Source organism: Stegastes partitus, unplaced genomic scaffold (assembly GCF_000690725.1).
Source record: "Stegastes partitus isolate 25-593 unplaced genomic scaffold, Stegastes_partitus-1.0.2 Scaffold2159, whole genome shotgun sequence".
Classification (NCBI taxonomy): Eukaryota; Metazoa; Chordata; class Actinopteri; family Pomacentridae; genus Stegastes; species Stegastes partitus.
Window position 1 is genome coordinate 44920 of NW_007579890.1, and position 10315 is coordinate 55234.

At 43.2% G+C, this 10315-nt stretch overlaps 1 protein-coding gene across 1 annotated transcript in view; it reads right to left on the reverse strand.

The window, feature by feature from the left end:
- The window catches only part of oprm1 (opioid receptor, mu 1), a 30173-nt gene extending 20727 nt beyond the window's left edge, over positions 1-9446 (reverse strand). The window contains exon 1 of the mRNA XM_008304193.1: positions 9358-9446. Coding sequence (XP_008302415.1) covers positions 9358-9374 — 17 coding nt within the window. The 5' untranslated portion in view covers positions 9375-9446. The remainder of the gene's footprint in view (positions 1-9357) is intronic.
- Between the last annotated feature and the right edge of the window lie 869 nt (positions 9447-10315).

Consider the following 10315-nt stretch of genomic DNA (forward strand, 5'->3'; position numbering starts at 1 on the left):
TTTATGACTCCATCATTTAGACTTCTTATAACACTCTTACAGCGTACATTAACAATACAGCAGCTATATCAGTATTGGAAATGTGAAATCTCTAAAAACCTGCATAAGAACTTCAGTATCGGTCGTTCTCCACTTTTATCCTCAAAAAGGCCCTCTCTCTCTTTTTATGTCCTAAGACATAAATTGTTGCCCTACCACATAAAACAGACATGAGGTGATTTGTTCCTCCTCGCCGTGTCCTCTGTCGACCCACCATGTGCTCAGTGACGAAAACAGTTAATAAAAGCATCCATCAGCTGTGAGAGGTGACTTATTGGAACGCTCCCGATTCCATCGACTGAAATCGACGCAAGGGGATCAATATCCATGAACCCACAAAGACAAACTCTCACGGGGTTAGTAACTCAGCAGATGCACAATTGAGCCAATCTGTCTTGCAAAGGTCTGAAATTGGGCTTCAGAAAGAGGTCGTACTGAGTGACTGATGAATCATTTGAACTGAAATCATCCTCAGTGTCAAGCAGACAAAGAGTGGAAACTCTAAACAAAAGGAATAATCGACTCAGAGTTTACGCCACTTATTGTTTACCGCAACAGATCGACCGTCAGCGATTCTTAAAGCAATCACGACTCGTCATTCAGGCTTTGGTTCAACACGTACATATTTTCCTTCAACCTTGAGCACAGAAGAAGTAGAGTTTCCTGTCCCTTGAAACTGACTGTCAAAATGTTCTGGAATTAATTTAAATCAAGGACTAAATAAGTCAGGGATGAAAAAAAAGTCAATTTCAATGTATGAAAATAGCCAATTAAGAGCTGAAACGGTTGTCAAGTTGTAGCTTAGCTTAAAATTACTAGAGATGTTGATATTGTGACAATTATTTTAGGAATTAGGGGGAAGAAAGGTTCATGTTTTTGGACGCTGTTGCCGATCTCGCAGTGAAAACCCACTTGGCCCACTTGAAAGACGCTCAAATGAAGTTTGCAAAAGCAAACTTGCAAATGGGGTCATCTTGCCTGCAATAGCATAAATCGCACTCGCCGCGTGTATTCAACAACCAACGCATTGTGCTCTGCTCGTGGGTTTGACAACGTCTGTCCGCTTCAATTGTGATTCACTCCTGTAATGGTTTTCAATCTCTGGAAATGTGACAACTGAAAAAAAAAAAAAAAACAGGTTGAGGTCAAATCCAGACCTTCAGTTTGTTGCTTAGGAACAGTTTGTTTTTTTTAATTTACAGAGGACCTTCTGTAAAGGACCTCATTGTGCCTTTGAGGACGCACAACCGTGTTAAACAGCAGCGAAAAGGTACAATAGCAGACAAACTGACGAATATCACTTCAGATGAGGTCGTCACTTGACCCCTTGGGGATGTTTTGTCTGCTCATCGTTGGCGACAATAAAGTATTCTGCTTGAAAAATCGCATTTTTCATGAAAAGATAAAGACCTCGAGAAGAACAAATGTACAATCCTGCTGAAACGCCAGCCTTGATGAAGACGGACACGATGTTTAACAGCACCTGTCATCCAATATATGGAGCAGAATCAGGGTTAGTGTGTGAGTCACTTTGTAAATGACGGATGGACAAAGGAGCTCCCATCAATCATCGAGCACAGAAAGAGACAGACATCTGGCTTTTGTTCCCCTTCTGTTTAATTAATCATTGTCGTGCTCTTTCTCAGTGCATACAGTGACACTGACTGTAGCTAGACAGACACTTCATTCATCCTCTTGGGGAAAATTTAAGATATCCTCACGAGTTACACACAAGACAGATAAAGGAGCACAGCAGAGCATGCAATTAATGTGAAGAAATAGCAAAAAAGTATATTTAGTTTTTCCCTGAGATCCCTTCAGTCTCCTCGCTGAACTTTGCCTCCATCTCAGAGCAAATATTTTCTGCTCACATCAGTCTTTCCTTTGACTCATCAACCATAAATCGTCCTCTTATTTGGCGATTACTGAACATTTTTCTTCTAAACATCCCCTCTTAGGAGAAATAAGAAGCAAAACATAAATCAATAGGAGACAAATTACCTTGTCTAGGTTGAGAATAACCCGGGAAACACAAGCAAAGCGTGGGATCTTTTGCACTGCTCGTAGGCTTCAGCGACTTTTCTCTTTTATAGCCTTATAGTGCAATAAATAGACAAATCACGGTTGAAATTGGGCGAGAGGCGGGAAACACCCTGGAGAGGTTTCCCAATCCATCACAGGGCTAAAGACAAAGAGACGGGTAGTCAATCACACTCAACAACAAGGAGGTTCAAACTCAGCCTTCCTGGTGTGGGGCGGCAGTGCTAACCGCTGCACCTCCATGCTAACCCCAGAAGCTATCACAATGCACAAAATGTTAATTAAGAAATATTAAACTTCAGTCCAAGCAGATAAAATTAAACCACAGTTTCATAGAAAGCAACGAAAACTACCAAAACTAGCACGTTAGCATCAGACAAAGTGGATGTTTCGGTCAGCGGCTACACTCTCAAAAACATGCCCCACAAAATGGCCGCCGCTCATCCAAACAACTTCAAACTTCACACTGCACTTTCTTGGGTTCACTGCAACACACTCAGCAAATTTGAAATAGATCGGATGTACGGTTGTCGAGACATGCAAAGAACAGACACACACACACACACACACATACAGATAAATTCCTTCATTAACTCGTTAGATTTCTGACAAAGCAATGCAAAACTTAAGTTTATATTCAGGTCTGTGAGGTGATACACTTCTGAGATTAGACAGAAAACACAGAGTTGAGTCTTGAATGCAGCCACGAAGACAATTTCTGATATTGTGCAGGTTCCTCCTTTCACTCAAGTAAAGATCAGCGCAGTGAGAGAGAAAATGAGCATTTAGGGTGTTAAACTGGGGATCAGAAAATGCTCAAAATCACATTTTGGTGTTAAACTGAGCTCCGTTAGGTTCAGAGAAACAGCAAAAAGGCCTCATTTTGAATGTTCCTTTGGTCTGGGACGTCTGTTTTCTTGGTGTCGTTCTTTCTTTGAGCTCAACAGGAACGCCTCCCGCTAAAACCAGACTCTAATTCTGCAGCAGCGTCCAGTGATGTTAAAGAGCTCATTACTCACAAACAGGAAGGACAGTCTAATTAGCACGCTGCACTCTCTACTCATAATTGTCTGCTTAGCAAGAAATTAGGATTCGGTGCTCCCCTGTTGTGTGCAGCAACACAGATGTAGTAAAAAAGCAGCTTGCAGAGTTCTCTTCAGATCTCTCACTGTGCTGTCAGGCTCTTTCACACGGATGATAATAATAAGAACGATGAACCAAATTCAGGCAACTTCCCGTAAAAGTCAAACAGTTAGGCTTCATTAGCGGCTGATAGTTTTATTGTTTCCCAAGGCCGGAGTTTGGTGCACGAGTACGTTTGTCACGACTCATTTCGCGACAGGTGAGTTTGTAAAGCAAACAAGGTAATTGCAGTGTGAAATCCTCATGCGGGCTGCAATTATCGAGCTTGTCATTGATTACCAGTGACCGAGGCCGTGGTAAACAATGGCTGCATGTTCAGGGCTGCTAGAAAACGGAGGTCAGAGCAGCAGGTTTTCAGTTTTATTGACTAACTATGAACCAGTCAGAGAGGGACTTTGTAGTGGAATACAAGCCCCAATGACAGATGTGCTGGTAGCAGGTTCAAAGCAGCTGGATGAACCTCAGACCGTTCATATTCTACATGTTCCGACACTAAACCTCCACATGAGCAGAACTCACATCTACCTACGAATTCACATGAAAGGTATCGAGGCTTCCAAGCAACATCAAAGACACGCTTTAAAATGAAGTCGAGGATCCCGAGAGCTCATGTTTTTGTATTTTTTTTCTGCTACTCGTACTTACATTGAACCAAAGTATTTCCCTTTCATCCCATACGACCTACCTCCTCTTAATTACAGATTATAAGTGTGGAAAAAAAATTGCAAGAATTCAAAATGTGGTGCCTGTAAAACTTCAGAGTGTTTAAGTAAAACAGTGTACGGCTGCAGGGCTGTGTGGTCTGCATAATCAATGAGGCTGAAAATGCACTGACATTAGTGCGCTGTAAAATAAATAAACAAATAAATAAAATGTACAAAGCAAAAAATAATGAAAAATTAATTTTTTAAAAATCTTGCAGCAAAGGTGCCAGAGTTTTTTTTTCAAAACCTGTAAATAATAATAAAATAATAAAATTAATTGAAAAAAATTAAAATAACAGCAAATATCTACAAAATAATATTTTGTAGCAGACTTTAAAACAAAACTAGTTTTACAGTGACAATCTGTAAAAGAACAAATTACTATTTATAAAAAATACAGGCCTGTTTTTGTTGTTTTTCAGTGGACGCCTCAATTTTTATTTATTTTTTTCTGATTTTACTCAACATTACCTCCAATTATAACATAGCAAGGAGCGCCTGTAAAATAAGTTTAAAAAAAAAAAAAGCAATTTGCATTTTTTAGTCCCGAGTATTCACAAATTTTCTTTCAAGTGACGGCAAGTATCTTTAAAATAATGAAGTTTTCATTACAGTTTCAAAAAAATAATGTAATTTAACAGCCAGAGGAACAAAATGTACTTTATGAAAAGGCAAAACCACAGAGAGTGTTGTCTATTCATTAGTAGGAACAATTTTTCAATATCTTTTGTCCTTGCAGCTACTAAATACACACAAAAGCTTAAAACTCTGAAAAAATGAAACTGCTTTTTGAAGGAAAATTAACTATTTAGACTAAAATCGTCTTCAGTGGGAGCCCTGATAATACGTAGCCGTTTTAAAGGACAGGTTCCAGTTTTTTAAGTCTCTATACATTAAAAGGTTATCGTTTGCTTCCTGAAGTAGAGTCTTCACAGGTCGAGCCAAACCCTGAGACCTGTATGAGTTTTTATCCACATTTTATACGCTCCTATCCAGATCGGGTCCCGTTTTATTACCTCTGGGTCCAGGTCTGTTTAACATTATGATCCCAGAAGAACCCCTGGTTGCAACTTCCTTGGCAAGGCGGATGGATTGCGAGCAACACGGCCAGCCACCGGGGAGACGGTTACATTAGACATAACAAAATTAACTTGCTAATAGAAATCAGCAGCGGGCTGGGTTTGTGTCTCAAAGCCAGGTTAAGCTTTGGCGTTTCTCAGTTCTGCTCTCAGCTTTCAATTCTCATTTTCATTTCAGGCACAACTTTGAGGACCTGTGGAGCAAAGATAAGATCCTCCATCCTTGTTCAGCGTGAAAATGCACTGATTAGTCCAGTGAAATATTAAAGGAGGCATGTGCAGTCTGAGTGACACAAAAAAAGTGTTTTTAGTTTTTCACCCTGTTTTCATAAGACAGAATTTAGAAAGATACCTACTTGTTCATCATATTAACCAAAGACGAACTTCACATTTAATATACACATGACTTGATTTTGCAGCAATGTCATATATAGTAAGTAATAACCCTTTACATATACATATGGGGGGCTGCAAGATGGCTAGCACCGTCGCCTCGCAGCAAGAAGGTCGCCGGTTCCCATCCCGGTGAGGACACCCGGGATCTTACTGTGTGGAGTTTGCATGTTCTCCCCGTGCAGCGTGGGTTCTCTCTGTGTTCTCCGGGTTCCTCCCACAGTCCAAAAACATGTTGAGGTTAACTGGTGATTCTAAATTGTCCGTAGGTGTGAATGTGAGTGTGCTTGGTTGTCTGTCTCTAAGTGTAGCCCTGTGATAGACTGGTGACCTGTCCAGGGTGTCCCCTGCCTTCACCCTAGTGAGGATTAAGTGGTGTGAAGATAAAGGATGGATGGTTATGGGTGGGTCAGGATAACTGACTTGTGACTTATAATCAGTGTAAACAGCAGAATGTATTTTATGAAGATAGGATTGTTGCTGAGCATTAATCATTTTCAGTTTGTTGTTTTGGGCTTTTGCCTGCTTTTCACTGCAAACAGCATCAACATCTTCCCAAGTGCCCACTGTTGTTACAGACACTGGATTAGAAACGGTGGCTCTACACACTGCAGATTCTCACTACTTACATTTGCATTTGTTTCCCTTCTTGTCTCCTATCTGCAGGATAAGCACAGCCCGCAGTTCAACCCAGTTTATTTGACTGTTTGACTGATGCCATGTCACAGACGGGTACTTCACGAACAGTTGGAAATTTCTAATTCTTTCTGCTTTTACAGTTTCTATCTCTGATAACTTGTGTCAGCTTGTTTTTTTTAAGGTAACATACCTTATAACCCTGTTGCTGTGTGTTAGGGTTCAGAGGGTTCACCCGGCTGCCAGGTGAATTCAGGTTAGTCATCTGAAACTCAACGTGAAACTCCATCATTTATCAAGTCAGGCGGTGTGAGCTTCCAGAAACCCATTAGCTCAGCTGGATGTCATTAGTGTTGTGCGGCCGATTGCGTCATAACTTCATATTCCGTGTGACTGGGTTCAAACTCGTACGAACAGCGGACGTGTTTAGAAGTTGCACCGTCCTCAGAGAGCAGGGAAACAGAATTGTCCACAATCGCATTTGTTGTAGAGTTTCATGCAGGTCAGCGGGTGCAGACGTTTACTGACCTCCGAAACAAAAACATCCAAAGTTGTAGAAAACGCTCCGACTGCTCAATCCGACCAATTAGGCGCAGCTGCTGGTCTGGCTGGGAGTTGGAGGGGGGTGGGGATGGAGGCAGGGATTTGGGGAGACGGTGGAGTCACTTTGCACTCATCGGGCTCAAAAAACACCTCCCAGTGTTTCCATGGTAACAGAAAGCACTCGGCACCGATGGCATATTCCTCGTGGAACCCAGCGGTTTCAGTTCAATTGATTTTTTTTTTTTTTTTCCCCTCCTCCAATTGAGCGTACAAGCCGTGTTTGCGCGCAAGAAGTTTGCGGATGTTTGCAGAGTTTTGCGAAGCGGCAGAGGGAGAGGCCGCAGAGATAAAGAGCGAGAGAGAAGTGTTTTATGGCTGTAAGGTCATCATTAGTCAGACTGTAGGAGGGGGAAAAAAACAGCTCTCATCCACTGCTGTCTCTGTTTAATCTAGCCAAACTGCATTCAAGGCCGCGACTGTAAAATGGAGACGGACAGTTCAAGACTGCATTTCCATTTACGAGTAAATATCCACCGTGTGTCATTAGCTAAATGGCAGCTCGCTCTCAATCTGCCAACAGAGAGAAAAGACCAAGAGAGGTGCCGCAGAGACAGAAAGACAAAGAGGCGGATGAATGTTAATGACCCTGATGGATTGGGCTTTTCCGGGGAATGAGACGTATCCTTTACCTTCTTCACAAAAGTCTCATTAGCTCCAAAAGTTGCCCAAAAACTTCGAGACACTCCTGGTTGTCTGTCACTGTGAAGCCTGATGCTCAGTTCATTACAAAAGGCAGGAGGCTGGGCTGCTTGTCCTCATTGTGCTCCCATGAAACTCCCCTGAGCTAAAGATCAATTAGATGCCTGCACCATCGATCATGCGCTCTGTAGACGAATCCCTTTAACATATATGATGCGAATCAACTCATGCATCATAAACAGACACGCATTAAAACGATGCTGGTGCACACCAAAATGGGATTTTACTTGGGTTTTTTTTGCAGTGCTTCCTCTTCGTTTCGTTGCTATGGAGGCACTGGGAGCAGATCTGCTGCAAGTAATTTGGGGTAAAAAAAAAAACAAAAAAACATCCGGCATCCAAATGTGCATTCTTTAGCAAAACAGATGTATTTTGGGAAGCACTCAGTCTTGGATTCATGCGGGATGATGTGCGCAGTCTGGCAAATGAGCATTTATCTGCCCTGGAAACAGTGGGCACGGCGTGGAGAAGAGTGAGGGTAACAGAGTAATCAGATAATATATCACTGTGGCAATAAAGAAGTAAATCAATCGAGAAGTCTCCGCTTTAATTTCTCCAATAAACGGGTGGCATTTCAATTATAACGCCATTAAAGCACCTGTCCGACAAGTTCAGCACAGCAACTCCTCCGCTCGGCCACTTTATCAGACCAATAAAGTGGGTAATCATTAGGTGGAGAAACCCTCATTTTTATCCTCCTCACATCTCATATCTCTCTCTCCTCAGCCGCCCAGCTCTTCCCCAAGTGCACTTGTTTTGTCCTCATTTTCCTGCTCCACATATCCATCTCCTCCACCAATCTAGTGCCCTTTAATACCTCAGAGAGCCTCGTGTGAAGTGACACCACATCAGCCATTTAACGAACAGACGTGCCTGGTCTTCGTGTGCAATCAAAGCTCAGCTTCTCTCAATGAAAACCCACTTCATTAGCATATTGGCTCATATTTTGAGGTGATTGTGCACAAGGGGAAGTGGATTTTTCATTGATTCCTTCAATGACTGTCAAGGCTTTTTTCAGTAAGTGAATGAAAAACAGGAAAAAATCCAGCTTGTGTGAGACTTAAAGACATTATTTCTGCCTGTGTGAGTGCTTGCCCAATTGCCCAGCTGATCAAAGTTAATTTAGTGTGTGAAACGGTTGAAATCTCACCCATTCAAGAGCAAGTGGCCTTGAAATTCTTCTTTCATACACCACTTGTCATGTATGATTGGCCCATTACTCCCCGTGGCAGATGACTGGAGAGGATAAAAGCTCATTCTGTGATGAGATCTTGAAAGTGTGACATTTGTTTGAAACAAAGTTTGAAATATTAATAAGATGTGAACCTGTCAGCTGATTGAACAGATTTGGCAGGAAAGAGGCCGAGATTTAAGAAGAAACGGACTTAATGGAACATATAGTTTGACTCTTACAAACCAAATCTGTTTGAGAAATTAGAAATACTGCAGCTGAGTGTGAAGCAGCACATCTGGCAAACTTTTAACACTTGTCTGCTGTTTTGTTTGTTGTAACACCAACTTTAGACTCATCTCATGTACATGGACAGATGACAGTGAAGCCACAGTGCACAGCAGAGAGGCTACAGGGTGCGCATGTTTTGCTCACATGGGAGGAACATGGCGCATTTTGCCACATCAGCCTGATTTACAGGTTAAGTGTATGTGGATGAAAGTGACAGATTTGGAGATATCAGCTGTTTCAGAATGAAAAGTAGCGTGTTATCGTGCAGCAGCTTTCCCTTCCTCTCCGACTCCTCGCGCACTGGAGCAATTTGCAGCGAGGTTGGAGGCATTTTACGCACGAACGGCAGCTGCGCTGGCAGCGCTGTCAACGTTCACATGGCTTCACTCGGCCTCAAAACACACAAACACACTTTCACGTCCACTTTGCTCAACACACCAACAGGTTACACACTTGTGGTTTGTTTTACAAGGTGTGGAAAAAGGCTCAATTGTGTGCAACGAGGCTGAGGACACGCGTCCGCTCGCATCGGTGCGTTTTTTGAGTTTTCCCGTCTTACCTGACGATGATGTACATGACCAGCACGTTGCCCACCAGCCCCACCACGCACACGATGGAGTACAGAGCGGTGATAACGATCGCGATGATCACCGGGTTGGTGTCGAGGTCCATGCTGCCGGTCAGTCCGCGCTCCATGATGTCGCACGGCGGCGGCGGCTCCGGGAAGCTCGCGTTCTCGGTGAAGTTCCGGCAGAAGCTGCTGTTGTTGTAAAACAACGGGAGCTGGCTCCGGTGATCCGAGCCGTTCCCGGCGCTCTCCATGGTGCTCGCTCGGTGCGTTTTTGTTTTTGTTTTTTCCTTTTCCTTTCTCTCTCCCCCCTCACCGGCCCGTTTGGGTGTCTGTCTGCGGACTCGGTGCCTCGGTGGGTTGCTGGTCTGTCGGTGGCTCGGAGAGCTTTGAGGCGCGGGACGGAGCGCCGGTAACGTTGACCGTGTTGAAGAATGTGTCGGCTGAGATGGAGGGAGGGCGCACGGCGGCGAGCCTGCACGGGACACAAGCGACGGAGTGAAAATGAATTAATTCGCTCTCGTTCGTCCTTCCTCCCCTCTCCTCTCGCCTTCCTCCCTCCTTTTGCTCACGTTTGTTTACTTCGTTCGTTTCTTCCCTTCCTCACTTCCATCCTTTCCTCTTCCCTTCACTTCCATTCCTTCCTTTGTTCATTCCACCTTTCTTTTCTTCATGTTCTCTTCCCATTCCTTCCTTACTGGTTCCTTTCCTCTTTCCTTTCCTTAATGTCTTTCTTCTGGCCTTTGACCTTTTCTTCCATGATGCCACATGTACCTAAACTGATAAATCACTCTGATGTGTCAAAATGTCTTTTTGCCATATATTCATCCATTCTCTCCTGTTTTCTTTACCTCCAGCCCCCATTTCTTCAGTTCTTCATGCTTTCCTTTCACCTTCCCTTCCTTCCCACTTCTGTTTCATTTCCTCTCCCTTTCCCTTCACATTCATT